This window comes from Nicotiana sylvestris, chromosome 1, assembly GCF_000393655.2.
Source record: "Nicotiana sylvestris chromosome 1, ASM39365v2, whole genome shotgun sequence".
Classification (NCBI taxonomy): domain Eukaryota; kingdom Viridiplantae; phylum Streptophyta; class Magnoliopsida; order Solanales; family Solanaceae; genus Nicotiana; species Nicotiana sylvestris.
This window is the reverse complement of record NC_091057.1, coordinates 33,310,448-33,329,428: the sequence shown is the minus strand read 5'-3', so window position 1 is coordinate 33,329,428 and position 18,981 is coordinate 33,310,448. Positions and strand designations below refer to the sequence as shown.

Here is an 18,981-nt window from a genome sequence, read left to right as displayed (position 1 = left end):
CTAGGCCCAAAGGAAACCCAAACCTCGTGAAAAGTAAAGGCTGAAGAGTGTGGGACTCGAGATCGAGTCCACAGAGAATGTAAGCAATATTTGATACTCAAGGATACCAACTGAGCCTAATTGGCTTTCATCAGTACACAACAACATGATATAAGAGAAAAAGAAAAACTTTAAGTGTTACTAAACCATATTACACGCCTAAAAGCAACATTGTTTTGAATTCAATTGCACTAATGACATAAAAACAAAGCTGTACAGCATTCACACTTAATTCAATCCCAATCTAGCTTATAAATAATTGTATGAAATTTAAACCTCAATTAAACCCTTCTTTAATACAAACAGTAGCAAAAATTCCACGAGATTAACATGTAACTACCTTGAATCTAAAAATCACATCAACTTTCAGCAGAACCAGACAAAAACCAGAAGCAATTCACCTTATACCACATCAACAACATGAGAAGGCTAATAGAATACACATAAGATTAAACTATTACAAAATATGAAAGAAATGGAAGAACAGGGAAGTAAGATTCAATAAAACAACTTGTATTCATCATGTTTCCACATTCGAATTGCATGTTTACACTTCATATTCTATCCATAGCTCAAGAAATACCTGGAAGTCAAGAGAAAATAATGAGAGTGAGGAATTAGCGACAATAGTAGATCAGCTCAATAACTCAGCAAACCTAGCTTCTTTCAAACCAATTTAAACCCAGATGAGCACAGTTATTTGGAGCTTTAAAAAATTCTGACTAACAAGGGAAATCAAAGAGCAAAACCAAGCAAGTTTCAAGCAATTTTTCAGTATTTTCAGAGTCTAAGAGCTCAGTCGTTTCTAAGTTTTTCAGGCTTGTCATCCCTGCTTCTAAATGAAAGAAAACAAACTTATATAGAAGGTCCTAGGGCAGCAGAAATGATTTTAAGCTTTACCAATTGCCCCTTCCCCAATTTTCATTTTGTTCATTCCAGACCCCAAATCTAAATTGTTTGTTAAGTCAGCCCCCTTTCCCACTTTCCTGGATGCCTCCTAGTTAGTTTTAAAATATTCCCTCAATTTAAATTCCCCAAATACCCTTTAAGCCATTGTTATTTACCATCAGAAAATACTACTAACTGGGCTAGACCCTAGCATACCTGAACCCCTCCCCTTTTCCTTTGGGCTTCTGAACTATGAAGCCCAATTTATGATCCAAAGACCACAAACCACAAACAATCAAATGAAAAGAGTTCTGAAACTCCGGGCATCGAAATTTTAAAGAAACAAAAAAAATGAGAATGGAGCAACAGGCAAACATGAAACCAAAAGTACTAAAGAAATTGTTAATTACACTATTATGTTAATATCACCATAAACTAATACGACCTAAATCTAATCATTGAAAGAAGAAGAAGAAGAAGAAGAAGAAGAAGAAGAAGAAGAAGAAGAAGAAGAAGAAGAAGAAGAAGAAGAAGAAGAAGAAGAAGAAGAAGAAGAAGAAGAAGAAGAAGAAGAAGAAAACAAGAAGAAACAGAAATATGCAACTAATTAACAAAAGAAAAGAAGAAGAAAAGGTTGACTGACCGAGTCGGAAGCATTAGCCAAAAATCTCGGATGAACAACATAGCCACTCGAACTGCTTCATCAAAGCCTGAAACTCACCCTAACGAGCACCTTTGTCAAGGATACTCTATCAAGGCAAGTTTCAAGCCTGGTGAACAGAAGACTTCTACAAACCCCAAACCCCGAAATTAGGTTAACCCTAGATCTTAATTTCGACAAATTCCAGGGTTCATTTGGAAAAATTATCAAGAGTTTGGGGTTTGGGGATACATAAAGATTGTAGGATGCAAATCTAGGCAAATTTGGGGAGGCTAGGGTTCGAGGATCCATCCTTTGATCCCAGATTCGAAGAGTTCTATGATGATTTGAAGGAAATGGGTGGTGGATTTGGTATGAGGGGGAGAAGGGGATTCTATGGTGTAAATTTGGTGGGGATTGGAGGTCAACCGCCGCCACTGGCGATTTTCGGTGGGCGGCGGACGATGGTGAGAGAAGGGGTGTGAGGGAGAAGATGAACACAGGTCCTAGGTTAATTGTAAGGCTTTCGGACAGTTTTATGTAACTATGATGAAGCCTTGATGGTCATTCGATGAAAGAAGATGAAGGGCCCAAATTGGTTTTAAAACTTCAAACTCAAAACGACGTAGTTTTGTTCCCATACTACGTCGTTTCAAGGGTCTTGGGGGCTGAAGGCTTGGACCGGGTGTGGGACTGGGTTTTGGGCCTGGAATTCATTTGGTCCTGGTTGAATTGGCTTTAATATCCCTTTTAATTCTCTTTTCCCTCCCTTTTTTTTCAATTTCCAATTTTCCTTTTCCTTTTCAAATTAATTTGAAACCTTAATTAATATCTAAACTAAATTAATTTACCAAATTAGGCTAATTACTCATCATAGTATTTACAAAAATTAATTAACTCCTAAATTAAAAGAAGAAGTATAAAATTTAAAATTAAAAAGTCAAAAATGCAGAGTGAGTTTTTTTTGTGATTTTTTCATTTTTATAAAACAAACTAATTTACTAATTATCCTAAAAATGTAAAAATAAATCCTAAATGCAAATGCAGAGTATTTTTGTATTTTCATGATTTAAATAAAAATTAAACATGCACAGAAAAATGCAAATAATTAAGAAAATTCTACAAATTTCCTAAAATGGCAAATAATTAAAAGAAAAATCTATTTCCTTGGGATGCTGCAGGAGTATTTCACATAGGGCAAAAATCACATGCTCATAGATACAGATGTGAGGCGCATTATGGTTGATGACGGGAGCGACGGGTGCATTATCCACCCTCGAGTACTTGCACAGATAAAACTCGAGGATAAGATAGTACCACACTACATCACGCTGACCGGTTTTAACAATGCAGTTGAACGAACATATGGAGAAATCACACTCCCCGTCCTGGCCGGCGGCGTCACTCTGGAAACCACATTCCACATCATGGACCAGGACACGGTGTATAACACCATAATAGGTCGATCTTGGATACACGCCATGAAGGCCATCCCCTCTAGCTTGTACCAAGTTATCAAATTTCGCACCACATGGGGAGTGTTCAGCATTCAAGAAGAACAACACACATCCCGATAATGCTATCTCATCGCCCAGGATTGCACATACACCCAACAAATGAAGGGCAAAGCAAAAAAGGCATAGCAATTAACAGGATCGAGATCGAGCAGTGATGAAAAGGCGGACATCATCAAAGACCCCGAAATAATAGAGGCCACGGGATCAATCATAGAAGACCTCGACCCCATCCAACTTGATGATAACAACCACAGCAAGAAAGCCTACATTGGCCGCAAGCTTCAGGAACCAGGTAAATTCCGTCATTTCTTAACTAATAATGCAGACTTGTTTGCTTTTCCCCATGCAGATATGCCAGGGATCCCGTAGGAGGTCGCGACACATAAGTTGAATGTGGACCCATTCTACCCCCGGGTAAGGCAAGTTAGGCGAAAGTTTAATTCCGCAATAAACGATGCAGTCCGCGGGGAGGTTGAAAAATTACTAAAAACGGCTCCATCAGGGAATCAAAATACCCCCAATGGGTCGCCAACGTGGTCATGATGAAAAAGAAGAACAAAAAATGGTGGATGTGCGTAGACTTTACAGATTTGAACAAAGTATGCCCAAAAGACTCATTCTCGCTACCCCATATCGACCAGCTCATTGACGCAACAGCCGAGAACGAACTACTGAGCTTCTTAGATGCATACTCCGTCTATAACTAGATCATCATAGAAAAGTAGGACCAGGAGAAGACCACCTTAATCACCTACCAAGGAACGTATTGCTACAGGGTGATGCCTTTCGAATTGAAAAATGCGGGGGTGACATACCAAAGGTTGGTGATATTCAAAGACAACTCGGCAATACCATGGAGGTCTACATAGACGATATGTTGGTCAAGTCCAGAAGGAAAGAAGATCACAGCGACCACCTAAAAGAGGCCTTCGACATACTCAGGTGATATGGGATGAAACTAAACCTTGAGAAGTGTACGTTCAGCACAACCTCAGGAAAATTCTTGGGCTTCCTAGTATTACAAAGAGGCATCGAGGTCAATCCCGACCAAATCAAAGCCATAGAGGGAATACCATAACACTTAACAAGCAAAAAACAAGCTCAGAAGCTGACCAGCCACATCGCCGCCTTGTCCAGATTCATCTCGCGATCATCTGACAGGTGTCATAAGTTTTTCGGCATACTCAAGAAGGACAATGGCCTCCTATGGACTTATGAGTGCATTCAAGCCCTGAAGGAGTTAAAGGCTTATCTATCATCACCATCATTGCTTGTCAAAGCAGAACCTAAGGAACGTTTCCTCGTCTACCTCACCGTATCTGAAGTAGTGGTGAGTGCAGTCCTGGTCCGAGAAGACAAAGGTACGCAATCTCCCATCTATTACATTAGCAAAACCTTGATCGACGATGAGATGTAGTACGCTCACCTTGAAAAACCTACACTGGCCTTGGTTGTAGCTTCACGAAAGCTTAGACCCTACTTCCAGTGCCACCCCATATCGGGAAGATTAGCTAAGTAGGCCACATAATTAAGCGAGCATGATATCACATATCAACCACAGATGGCGATAAAATCACAAGTCCTCGCCGACTTCAGTGCAAAAATAATGCCTGAAGTCGAAAAAGAAGTCACCCATGCTTCTCCACAAACATGCGATCAATGGATTTTGTACACCGATGGCACTTCTAATGCATCAGGGTCTAGATTGGGACTCGCTCTTGAGGTCCCGACAGGCGAAGTAATTTGCCAGTCCATAAGGTGCCCGAACGTCACTAACAATAAGGTTGAGCATGAGGCAGTGATTTCAGGATTAAGGCTATCACTCAAGCAGTGCGATGGGGGTCGTCCTACGCTGCGACTCTTAGCAGGATTTCAACCAAGTCAAAGGGAATTTCCAGATCAAAGAGCAAAAGTTGCAAAAATACCAGGCCAAAATCTGTAAATTACTGCCCGAGTTTGATGAATATCAGCTCGACCAAATCCCTCGGGCACAAAACACTGAATCCGATGACCTCGCCAAATTAGCGGCAACCACTAAAAGCATAACTGGCGAAGGATACGTGGTCACCCTCCTCCAAATGCGGTGCGTCCTAGAAGAAGTCCACTTGCAGGATTGTTACATACTTGCAGGATGGCGTACTCCCAAATGATAAAAAGAAGCCAAGAAACTTCGGATGCAAGCGACCAAATACAACATCATTCACAATGATCTATACAAAAGGACGTACGACAGCCCGCTAGCGAAATGCTTAGGCCCGAATCAAACGCGTCGCATCCTAGAAGAAGTCCACGAAGGCCACTGCGGAATTTATTCTGGCAACCGAGCTCTGGTCAGATGCCTCATACGGGCAGGTTATTACTAGTTTATTATGAAAAAAAAGGCAGTGGACTTCATGAAAAGATGCGAGCAATGCCAAAAATACGCCCCAATGATCCACCAAGCAGGCGAGAACCTCCACTTGATGATCACTTCCCCTTGGCCTTTCATCAAGTGGGGGATGGACATCGTTAGCCCCTTCCCCATAGGACGAGGTAACATATGTTTTCTTTTGGTTTTAACTGACTATTTTTCTGAATGGGTAGAAGCAAGAGCATTCGCTCAAATACGCGAGCATGAAGTGATCGCCTTCATATGGAAAAACATTGTGTGTTGCTTCGGCCTCCCCAAAGAAATCAGATGCGACAACGGACCCCAATTTACTGGAAAAAAGGTCGCCGAATTTTTCAAAAAGTGGCATATAAAAAGAATACTCTCCACCCTATATCACCCCACGGACAACGGCCAAGTAGAATCCTCCAATAAATCAATACTGAACATCATGAAGAAAAAGCTCGAGGACGCCAAGGGGCTATGGCCAGAACTACTGCCAGAAGTGCTATAGGCATACCGCACAATGCCAAAGACGAGAACAGGAGAGACGCCCTACTCGTTAGCCTTTGGGAAAGATGCAATAATACCAATCAAAGTCGGAGAGCCCAGTTTGAGGTACTCCCATGAAAGCGGGCTGAGGAACAACAAAAGCAGAAATCAGGACCTCGATGAAGCCGAAGAACGGAGAGATATGGCCTACATAAGGATGATCGCCCAGAAAATACAGGCAGAACACTACTAGAACAAAAAGGCCAAGGTCATACTACTTAAAGTCGGGGACTACATGCTCAAGGCCAAAACACAAGCAAGCAAAGACCTGCGAGAGGGAAAACTGGGAACGAATTGGGACGGCCCATACAAAATCATAGCAGCAGCAAACAAAGGGTCATTTCAACTAGAAATAATGGAAGAAAAATTGCTACCGAACAACTGGAATGTTCCCCATCTCAAGTACTTCAACTTTTAAGAACAAGCGTCCTCCAAGTCGTACTCTTATTCTCTCACTTGAGTTTTGTCCCAATTGGGTTTTCTCAAGGTGGTTTTTAACGAGGCGATAAGGGGGACATTCTAAGTCGAAGTGCGGATGGAAAAAGTCATAGAACGGTCAGTTCATCGCCCAACCTCTCGACATATCTCCAGGTTGCCTAATGAAGGGACTAGATAGACTGGGACTGGAATGCCAACTCGAAAAATATGTAAATTTATCCAAGTATGACCAACGCACAAATGTACGTTCGCCCATGTTTCCAGAACAATATTTCCTTAGTATCTACTCGGTCCATGCCCACAATCAAATAAATTACATTCGACCTTGTTCGAATCAAACAACATTCGACCTCGTTCGAATTAAAAAACATTCGACCTTGTTCGAATTTAAAAACATTCAACCTCGTTCGAATAAAATAATGTTTGACCTCGTTCGAATCAAATAACATTCGACCTCCTGGTGGAAGCAAAACGCTTTTATATAGAAGCGGTCAGTCCCCATTCAAAAGGATTCTATCTAGTCTGGCCCAGATACAATGTTGACCGGTTTGATTATTGCTCCAAGTTAATTTGTTGTCATTGAAAGCCCAATCAAATAATCCAAATGAGAAAATCATATCTTCAAAGCTCCCGCAGTCACCCACCATGATCGGAGCTGAGATGATTCATACTAGCTTGGTTAGGTCAATATCTGTACCATCGCTTCTATTTGATGTAATATAGTATAGAGGCTGAAGGTGACAAATCATCAGCGTTTTTCAGGCCCCTTTGATATGTTATTAGTCAAGCGCTAGCGCCCCTTTAGAGTAAGTCTTTTCTGTTATCAATGAAACCAAAAGAAAGAAAAAATGTTTGAATAAAATAACATTCGACCTCGTTCGAACAAATAACATTCGACTTAATTTGAATTAAAAAACATTCAACCTCGTTCGAATAAACTAACATTCGACCTCATTCGAATTAAAAACATTCAACATCGTTCAAATAAAATAACATTCGATCTCGTTCGAATTAAAAAAACATTCCACCTCATTAGAATAAAATAACATTCAACCTCATTCGAATAAAATAACATTTGACCTTGTTCAAATAAAATAACATTCGACTGATCGAATAAAATAACATTTTACCTCGTTCGAATAAAATAACATTCGACCTCATTCGAATTAAATAACATTCGAACTCGTTCGAATTAAAAAAAACATTTGACCTCGTTCAAATAAAATAACATTCGACCTCCTTCGAGTTAAAAAACATTTGACCTTGTTCGAACAAAATAACATTCGACGTCATTCGAATAAAAGAACATCCGACCTCATTCGAAATAACTAAAGTGATATTCGACCTCGCTCGAATTAACTCACATTCAACCTCGTTCGAATTAACTAAAGTGACATTCGACCTCATTCGAATTAACTAAAGTGACATTCGACCTCGTTCGAATTAACTAAAGTGACATTCGACCTTGCTCGAATTAACTCACATTCGTCCTCGTTCAAATTAACTAATGTTCGACCTCACTCGAATCGACACACATTCGACCTCATTCGAATTATCACCTACCGGCCCCGGCCATGACCAAAACCAAAATTCTTATGATTAAGGCGACCAAATGATAAAACAAAAGAAAGGAGCGTACAAGACCAAACAGAGGAAATAATCAGATACAAGCAGCGAAAATAGTATTTCATACTTCAAAGATATTCTTTATAAGGGCTAGAGAGACGACCATAAAAGTGCGCACAAAAATTACAAACAAAAAAGAATAATTACTCGCCACCCGACCTGGAGGCGCCATCTCTACCATTGTCATTGCCATCAGGATATTTGTCCTCGTACCAGGCATCCCACTCAATCCCATCCAAATCCTCCTCGCCATCATCCGCCCTCGGTGTAGCAGGGTCATAGCTGCAGGCGATCCAGGCTGCACATGCCTTAGTACGAGCATCCTCAAAATCGGCCTCAGGAACTTTCCCCGCCATCATAAAATCTCAGAATATATCCAATTAGGCCTCAGTGTGGATCCACTTCTCATATAAATCCCGCAGAACATCAGGATAGGCAGAAGTGTGAGAGGAGGACGGCTGAGCCAACAATTGCGTCTTCTCGTCCTAGAGAACGATGATTTAGTCACCAAAGTTCGAGACCTCTTTTTCTAGCCCCCGTATTTGTTCTTCAAGGAGCTCTTCTCTAAGTCTAGCCATCTCCAAATCATTTGCCCGCTCAGATCGGAGAACACAAATTGCATCCTCCAAAGCCTCCACTTTTGTCGAGGCTGCCAACCGAGCCAACTCGGGCCTTTCCAAATCTGTCGTCTTCTCGGCAACTTCGCCCCTTAAAGCATTGGCCCTAACCAAACATTACTCGAGCTCGGCCAGCAGAGATATCACTTGGGCCTAATGGTCCGCACATTGGGCCGCAACTCTCTTGCTCACTTCGAGCACCTCTTCTTTGTCCCTCAACGCCCCTTTGAGAATGTTACACTTGACGATGACCCTCATCAACTAGTCATCTTTCTACTTTATCTCGAACCTGATGGCTAGGAAGTTGTCGCTCTCACCAAACCGACTACATAACTCGCTATACTTGGCACGGTATTCGAGGTACTTACTGTCCATCTTATTGAAAATGGTTCTGTGCCTCTCTTCTCGGTGAGCACTCTCAATCTCCAAAATAATAGTCTGAAAAGAAAGGAGAAAAAGAAGAATAAAATCAATCAAGTCAAAGAGTAGAGTGCAAGGCAAAGAAATTAGAAAGGTCAAAAAATTTACCCTCAAGGTAAGGCCAGCTATGCCCGACAATAGGGCGGCATCGTCCAACGTCTCGAGGGTCTTGCCCTCTACGTCAGAGCAAAGGGGACCTAAGGAGGGGACTACATCCTCTATATTTACCGGTAAGTCCCGATCCATAGGAACTACGATGGTCCTCGATGAGCCATCTAACCTAACCTCGACGCAAGTAAACCCCTCGCTCAGCATCCGAACCTTGTCAAGATCTAGATTGGACCTCGTCTAACAGCCGCCCTCAGTAACCCATTCGCCTCTCTCATAGGTATTGGTGGGAACATCGACTGGTCTCGAGGACGAGAGCTCATCCTTTAACACGGTACCCGTGACTTCCACAGGCGACCCGCCAACTCCAACCTCAGCCTCAAGAAAAGGTATGCCTTCCACGGCCCCCGTTGATAGCAAGACTTCAGACGGCGGGCTAGCGTCTCTTTCAATCATGGCATTGGATGGCTCATGATCAGCCCTCGAAGAATCTACTACTTGGATGGTTCCATTATGTTGATCCATCGACCTCCTTTTCGAGGAATCATATATTCCTCACTCGGCGATGATTCGTCCATTAAGTGAAACACGGGGAAGGCTGGAGTCCCTGTTGCTTAGGCCGCCGATGATCAGCTAGATCTAGTCAAAGTTAAAGGTCCGATAAAAGTGGTCGGCTAGGTAGGTTGGTACAAAGTCACAGCAAGGGCGGATCCTGTCGTATTAATCACTTGGCCGAACGTAGAAGAAGGAGCCCTCGACCTCCTCAAAACTCTCCATCCTAACAACAAAAAGAGCAAAAAGAAGGTTAAGAGGTCAACCCCCAAAATGCGATATGAAGCAGGCGACCAGAAGGCCGCAGCAATGAAAACTTAAAGCGAACAACTCATCGGTCGATGGGGGCATGGGCCTAAACTTCTTGTGGAAAGTCGACCATTCACGAATCCCCACCGTATGGGGCAAGACCTGGCTAAACCAGTCATGAATATATGCAACCATGGAGGGGGTGCGGCCTCGGTTGAACGAAGAAAAAATAGAATAATTATGCTATGGCCAAAACAAGCAAAATAAACACTTAGCAAAGATACTTACGGGCATAATTCCACGCCTTAGGGAATCCATTGGCATTTGTCACTTTGTCCTCGATTTTGACGTAGAAGAAATGTAGCCAGAACCGATGATTTGCTTTATCGTCCATCTTCACTACAAGGCTCTTACTTCCACGGTGACGAAGGTGTAACATCGTCCCCCTATGGAAAGTGGGCGCAAAGAGATGCATCAAGTGGCGAAGAGAGATTCCGCGGCCGGCCAATTCTGCGTACTTTGTCAGCATGAGGGTGAGTTTGTAGATGTAAGGGGAAAGCTGGGTCGGGCAGACGTCGTAGTAGCAGTAGAATTCTTTCGCCAATAAGGGAGAAGAAAAGAATAGCCTACGCAGAATGGATATATGTAGAATGCACAATATCCAGGGTGGTGAATCTGTACCACATCACGACCAGCCGGGACCAGATCGATATGACCAGGAATTTTGAGCTTAGCCCTGAAGTCAGCAAGGGCAGCCGCATCCATCTCAGATTCACAGCCTCAGGGTCGTCCTCAGGCCGCTTTGATAAGTCTGACCTAGCCTCTCGTTGCGATGAATATTTCCTCTACCATATGGAAACTTTCGTCTTCTGCAACAATGGTAGCCCCATCGTCATGAGGAGGCATGCTCACTGCCAAGGGAGTTAGGTCAGATGCCCCCCAGAATTAGAAGATGTATTAACCATCTTTATTTATTTATATATGAAGAAGATGCAAACACATAAGTAGTAGAAGTTATCAGAATCGATAAAAACATGGATGCAAGGGTGAAGGTAACGAAAGTAAGAACACTGAATGAAGAAGGAAGACAGAGATAGAGATTAAATATTTGAAAACACAAAGGATTAGGCAAATGGTCTACTATCCCTATTTATAAGAACCCAGGCACCATAATCAAGAATACAAATCGTCAATACCCAGCACGAATATCGAAATGGCAGAGGCACGGGAAACGACGCAATACATCGGAAAAATAAGTAATAATAACGCATGATGTCATGATGTCATTCTGAATCAACGTAACAGTAGGTTATGGCTCATAGAGTGCCATGTTACAATCTCCCCAAGAGCGTTACTACTCGACTTGCTCGCCTCTCAACTACGACTAACAAATTTCGCTTATAGAGGTCATTTAAGAGACGGCCTCAATAAGTAGAGGGACTAACTGTATGGGTCAAAATCTGCCTAAAGGATATTCGACACGAAGTGGAATTACCAAAAGTAATTTAGCTGAGGTCGACTAGTAACCAATAGGATTCACCGCCGAGCAGTCAATCATGGCCGAGGTCAAGTATCAGAAATGACAGTAACGACTAGTTTAGTAGTAGGATCTTTAAGAGAGATAAGGTGAAAGTCATGTATATTCTCCGATAAGAACATTCCTTGAAAAGCAGACCTTCCCTCTAGATAAAATACAAACACTACCTTTCCAAAGAGATTCGATTGTCTATTATTCCACACTTTTTCCATCAGATCCGAGAAGGGTCCCAATATTCTAATATTTTATCTATCATTCATCATTGTCAGAAAGAGTAATCATCCACCCCATTCAATATTGGGTGAATCATTCTCCATATTTACTTTACTGCCATTTCTTGCTATTTATTTTCTGATATCCTTAATGATCTTGAAACATCGAATGCACACTGCATTTAATTTTCTTTCAAAATTGCTCTACATTGTTCATATTAATCGATTATAGATGTGAAGTTATTATCATTAACTAGGTTTAACCCCTCATTATATAAAATTAATTAGTTTAATCAAAGATTTATATTTTTTGGTCAAACAATATCTAGTTAGATCCTTGGATAAAAGAGATCTATCCATTTTAGTAACCCTTTCCATTACTGATCTAGTTGCTCTTGCTATCTAACTCGCCACATTATTATATGATTTTTTATCGATTTTAAAAAGTTAATTTTTCCACTTTTTCTCAAGCAAACTTTATAAATTTTATTACTTTTAGAAATAGTCTTGTCAATCTTCGCTAAATAGATTGTTCAATAAATTAATCAAGGTGCTCACAAATTAACACTGAATTATTAAAGGGTTTGGTAAATGAATAAAATTTCTCCACCTATAATCGAAGTCTTCGAGTTTGAACAATAAGAATTGAGAAAATCTTGAGATGGAGTAACAACTCCTATAACGGATTAAAAAATCCATCATGACACAAAACAACATAAAAAGTGACAAGTACTCTCAACTCTGAATAACGCCCATAATGGTCTTTTCGATACTTGGAGTGTCTTCTCTTGTCATCTTATTTCTTACATGCGTATGGGCACCCACACATAGACAAATGTTGCATTTAATTCGGTAGGATATTCATTGCACCTTTTTTTCGCTTTCAAAGTTCCAATCTTTTTGGCATCACGAGATTCTCTTCCATTCACATAAAGTGATTGGTCACCTTTACACTAGGAGATTCCCATGAATCTTCCTTTGCTTTGTACGCGTCTATCTTTTATTGTTCATCCTCCTATCTTTTTCACGCTCTAAGTCCTTTTGATTTTTTTCTTTTTTTACAACTATAGTGTTCGAGTCCATCAAAATTTAGATAGATACGAAGAAATTTTTTAATCCTTTTGTAAAAAGAAGTTTCTCTTAATTTCTCCTTCAAAAGGAATTTTAAGTATGGGTTGTAATTAGAGGTATATATTGACCGGGTTTGTTATGTTTTATCAAAATCAAACCAACTATATCGGTTTGGATTGGTTTTCCGAATTTTATCGGGTTTTTTGGTTACGTGAATATTATTTCAATATTACTTTGTTAAAATTATCGATAAAGTTTTGATAAGTGAACATATGTTTAGTCAAAGGTAAGAAAATTGACAAATATTTGATCTATTAAAATATTATAATGGGAGAATTTTTTTAGTAATATATGTCAGTTATTTTCTTAGTCGTCTAACAATAATTTTTTGTTAATGTACGCTTTCAAGGTTAGTCGAATTTAATCATTAAATATAAAAATCAACATGATACCTAAATAATGATATATTTATTTAATTTTGAATTATCGATATATCATTTCAAATTCGAAAAAGATAAAAGAAATCTTGACATATGAAAATGGAAAAAACAAAGAGATGATTGACTCATTTCAATAATACTTGATAAAAAAATGATACAACCCATTATTTAAAGTAAATAAAAAAATGTACTTCATAGTTCTATTAAATATTATATCCAATAAGAGAATCCCAAATATTTTTATATTTTTTTAAAGAAAATTGAATATAAAGTCTTTAAAGTATATATAAAAATTATCTATTTTTTTGTCGTTTAGTTAGGATTTTTTTACTCAATACCAAACCAAATCAAACCACACCTAATCGGGTTTTAAATTAGTTTGGTTTGACTTTTCGGTTTGGTGCGTTTTCCGTTCGGTTTGAACACCTCTAGTTGTAATCAGGGGCGGACCTACATTAGGAATATCGGGGTCACCGGAACCCATTGACGTCGAAAAAATCAGTGTACATACATTTTATGTATATAAGTGTATACATCAAGGACCCCCTAAATATTTTACTGGTGCCCCCAAAATCAAAAAATGGCCGCATGGCAGAGTTGGTTAAGTTTAGTGCTGAAGCCGCCTGCCCGCCCCTGTTGGCTTGGGATAGAAACCATCTTTATCATTTTAGTGGATTTTCCTTTCCGTAACTGATTCAATGATTGTTTTTACTTCGTAGTCAATTGTTTTCTTTTTTTAATTTCAATTTTTTATAATTCAATTATCATTTAATACTTGTACATAATAATCAACTTAATTAATGTTATTTTTTTTCAAGTCCCTCCCTCAAACCAAAAACTTCAAACTCATATCTCTGTGTTTACTCTAAAATCCGAGTAACAATTAAACTTGTATTGTAGTTTTAAAGATATGTGATTTAATCCAATACTAACTGATAAACAAAGAATCAAGTGTATAAATTAAAGTGTAAGGTAGTCAAACCAGTGTGTAAGCAAGTCTCGACCTCGAGCTAAGGCAACCTCGAGGTAAGTGAGTAAGAACAATAAAATGATAATAAGGTGTTTCAAATGAACAGTAAGCAAGAAAGTGATGTATGTATATTCTCTTGTCAATGATTCATGCGTTACAAATGATTTGGATCCTTTTTATATAGTAGGGGAATCCTAAATAAGGTACACTTCTATTACAGTAGGGAGTCTTTTTGTACAATTGTCTAACCGCCTAGTACAAATCCGTTCTGGAATTTACGCCGTGATCTTAGGGCCATCGCGGGAATCTCGCTCTTTCTGTTATAAAACTATAACGATATTATCTCGAGGTTGATCGTACTCGGCCTTGGTGTTCATCGAGCACTTCGATCTTCGAGTCTTGTATCCTGCCATCGGACTCGATCCCGGTCCACATTGAACTTGTCCTCGACGCGACCCCTCGAGCCTACAAAATCGGGCACACCTGATTTTGACCGTATACACTTTGCAAATAAAAAATTACAAACGCTTCTCTCTCTCTTCAACAAGGTTGCAATATCTATTGATTCCGGCAAACGACGACTGAGAATTTTTCTTTGTCATAAGTTATCATAATCGTTAAGTTTTTAAAGAGTTGCACACCGAAATTTGTCGCCAATAATTGATATATTTAAAGATAGTGTGTCCCCGTTGCACTTAAATCCTGGGTCCGCCTCTGGTTGTAATAGAAACAATATATCAAATGTCATGGGATTGATTTTGTTTATTAATATTGGTACTAACTAAACTTAATTTTAGTTTTACTCTTTTTTTTAAATATTTTTGATGTAATAAAAAAAGAAATTTTAGTTATACCAATGTTGGATGACTGGTAGAATTACTTCCGATTTTTGCAGTGAAAACCATTTGAATCATTTTTTTTTTTTTTTTGGAGCTAAAAACCATTTGAAACATGAATGTCAAATAGCTAACATACTCACATAGCTCTTATTTTGAAATAAAAAAAATCTTACTTTGTTTGTCTTTTTCAGAAGCTAAATGATTCATATATCTGTATACGTAGTTATTAACTCATTTTCTTCTAAAAAGGATGGTCCAACATCTAATTTTTATTGAATTTTTTCTTATTTTTTGTTTTAAAATCCGTTGATCAAAATTTTCCAATTAACTTACGATGTGTTTTGAGACTTAAAATAAAACAATTACGTATGAAATGTGATCTACTTCTGTTTTTCATCAAATTGTATAGCTACTGCCAAGAACAACTAAATCACCTGCAGAACCTAAATTAAAACTGTCCTCTTCTCTCAAAAATTGCATTTCCAATTGTTAGAAACTTCAAGGGCTTGTTTGGTGGGAGCGATAAGGAATAATTTATCTCGAGATTAAATTTAAGATGAGTTTATCCTACGTTTGGGATAAAATCGCGGTATAACTAATTCGTAGTTATCGCTGGATTGTAGTATTTTTTATCCCTATGGGAGAGTGGGATAATAATTTCGGGATAACTAATCTCGGGATAATTAATCATGGGATAACTCTTTTCCCAAGGTTGTTTGATAGGATGTAGTTTAAGAATAGTATTGAATAATGCGTATTAGTAATGTTGAGATTAGTAATGTTGTCATAGTTATGCTAAGATTATTCCTTATTGATTATTTGGTTTGATGTATTAAAGGTTTTGAAAGGGCAGTTCTGTCTTTATACATGTTTAATCATGTATTAAAAATTATGGTATCACTAATGCAATGATTTACTACGTATAAGAATAGTACTGAATAAGGTGTATAATTAATATATAGGTTGAGAAATACTACTATCAAACAAGGAATTAATAATACCAAAACTAATACATTTGCAACTTGGACATTAATTTATGTGAAATTGCTTTAACTAAACACTTTTTTAGTTTACATCCTCTTAACTTGGACACATTTGCAGTCCTTTTCAATGAAATCACAATAACCAAAAAGCACAAAAAAAAAGAGGACGGAGAAAAAACCAAAACGACAAAAAATGAAAGAAGAAAAAGTAAATTCGTAAACAATGATGTTAATAAAATTTTGAAAATTCTCAAGAATATAAATAAACGTTTTTTTATAGCAGTAATATTAGAACAAGCTGAACTATTTCACCAGTACCGCACATACTGATAAAATAATTATACTCTGAAAGACTTTAGCAAATGAGAACCAATAGCTAACTCCAAGCTCCCGTTTGGTCATAAATTTTGGCTTTATTTTATATAAAAAAAAATTAAAAGCATTGCTTGTTTATGATATACGATTATATTTTGGGAAAAAAACTTTAAAAATTATCAAGTTTCTAAAAATTGATTTAGGATAGTTTTTGGATTTTCGGCTCACAAAACTTTAAATCTTTTTTTCAAATAAGGTGCATGTCCAAACACAATTTTAACTTTCGAAACACAATTTTAAAAATATTTTTAAAATTTCAACCAAATTTATGTCCAAACAATAGCTAAGAAAGTCAATTAAACAAGAGAAGTCAAGTTTGACGGTTCTACAATAATGTTCAAGACTTGAATAAAGAGGAAATATATATGTACATTGGGAATAATGTAGAAATAATAAACATAGTCCATGTTCCCATTATCTTCAATGACAACCACCCATATACCCTCAAAAAACCCAACCTTCCTTTTTTTCTTTTTCTTTTTTCTCACTTACACATCTAATTTAATTTTCTAAAATAAATAGACCATTGAAAAAGAAATAATAGAAAGTTCAAAGTAAACATAGGGAAATTTAAAAGATATTTTTCTAACTTGAGCTTGTTGGTTCAATTCTTCTCATTTGCGTTCCATGTTTGAGATCTTCATCATGGTAATAAGCAAATCCACCATGTCGGGTCAGATCCATACCCGCCATCTCATCCTCCGAAGAGATCCGAAGAAGCTTGAACTTATGAAGAATATAGAAAAGTGGACCCATTGTAGCAGTAACCCACCCGAATATCACAAGAATCTGGATTATATGTGCCCCAAGTAGTTTTCCTCCACCACCCATGAATAACCCGTGTGGCCGACCCGGTTTACCCGGGTAAACTTGATCCACATAACTCCCCTTAGCAAATAAGGCAGTGAAAATTATTCCCCATGCACCACAACCACCATGGAGTTGTGCTGCTTCAAGTGGATCATCATACTTAAATATCTCCGCCAACTTGTTACAACCGATTAAAACTAAAGCAGCTATGAAGCCACAAATGATCGCGGCCCATGGCTCTACCACGGAGCACCCGGCCGTGATTGCTGCAAATCCGCCTAATAGTCCGTTACACACATCCGTCACGTTCCAATGACCCGAAAGAATCCTCTTACCGAAGAGAGTGGTTAGGGCCGCGGTGCAACCCGCTAAGGTGGTGGTCACCGCGGTACGTCCCACAGCACTCCATTGACCATAATACCCTCCACTTGTACCATAAGTAACTAGAATCTTATTAAAGGAACCCGGGTTAAACCCGTACCATCCGAACCACAACAAAAAGGTACCTAAAACCACAAGCGAAGCGCTATGTCCACGGAGCGCAACGGACCGGCCCGCATGATCGAACCGTCCAATTCTCGGACCTTCAATTAAAGCACCATAAAACCCCGCTATCCCACCTACCATATGAACAACACCCGACCCGGCAAAGTCAATAACACCAGACCCGAATAATAAATTTGAATTAGTCGGGCTGGCCCACCCATCTGGGGCCCAAAACCAATGGGAAACAACTGGGTAAACAAAGCCGGTAAGAAAAGAAGAGTAAATCAAATAAGCCACAAACTGAGTCCTCTCGGCTATAGAACCGCTAGTAATTCCAGCGGCGGCTATAGCAAAAGCCCATTGATACAGAAAATTACTGTAATCAAAAGAACTAGAAGGGATCTCTTTAAGCCCAAAGAAGTGACGCCCTATGAAGCCGTTAGACGGCCCGCCCCAAGCGAAAGCGAAGCCGAAGAGGTAGTAAAAAAGCCCACCAGCCGCGGCGTCAAGAACATTAGTAAGCATAATGTTCATAGTATTCTTCGCGCGAACAGAGCCCGCGCAAAGCATAGCGAAGCCGAGCTGCATGGAAAAAACAAGGTAAGCCGAGAAGAGGAGATAAGTCGAGTCGATAGCGTATCCGGTATCAACAAACTTGTTAGACACATCGGAAAATTGGCTACATATGTAAGTGGCGGCGGCTACGGCATCGGTGGTGTTGGGTCCGAGGAATGGAGCCAGTTGGTTAACTTCACAAGCCATGATGGCTCGTTATTTACTGGGGTGGGGTGGGGTGGGGGTGATGAGGGGGTGGGGGTTAAGGAAGAAGAAGGTGGAGAAATTCAAGGGAATCTTGTTGATTAATTGAAGGTGGTGATAGCCTATTAGGAGACTGTTTTATAGAGAAACTCGAAAGAGAAATTTGACCTTTCTTTTGGAGTGTTTTTTGGGTATTTTTAGTTGGAATTTTATTAATTAATTAATGATCTAATAACAGAAATAATTTAATGTGTGGTTTAATAGTGACGATGGTACCGTGTGATACCAACTGTCAGTGAATAATGGGTACGTGAAGATGGTAAAAATAGTAAATTCTAGAACTCCATAAATGTCATAAATAAATTTTCAAATTTAGAATGGCACAGAAGATTTACTCGCCTAAATTTTTGTTACCGTTTGAAATACTGAATCTCAATATTTTGAAGTATTGATAAAATATTAAAATTTTGTTTAACAGCTTGTTT

The 18,981-nt window shown here is 39.0% G+C and overlaps 1 protein-coding gene across 1 annotated transcript; it reads right to left on the bottom strand.

Moving 5' to 3' along the window:
* Window positions 1–16,785: 16,785 nt before the first annotated feature.
* LOC104232896 (ammonium transporter 1 member 1) lies at window positions 16,786–18,594 on the bottom strand. The gene has a single exon (XM_009786182.2). The coding sequence runs from the start codon at window positions 18,497–18,499 to the stop codon at window positions 17,027–17,029; it is 1,473 nt and encodes a 490-aa protein (XP_009784484.1). The 5' UTR covers window positions 18,500–18,594; the 3' UTR covers window positions 16,786–17,026.
* Between the last annotated feature and the right edge of the window lie 387 nt (window positions 18,595–18,981).

Bases quoted from the DNA above. Each gene is read 5' to 3' on its own strand.
- LOC104232896 (XM_009786182.2), bottom strand. From the start codon at position 18,499: ATGGCTTGTGAAGTTAACCAACTGGCTCCATTCCTCGGACCCAACACC.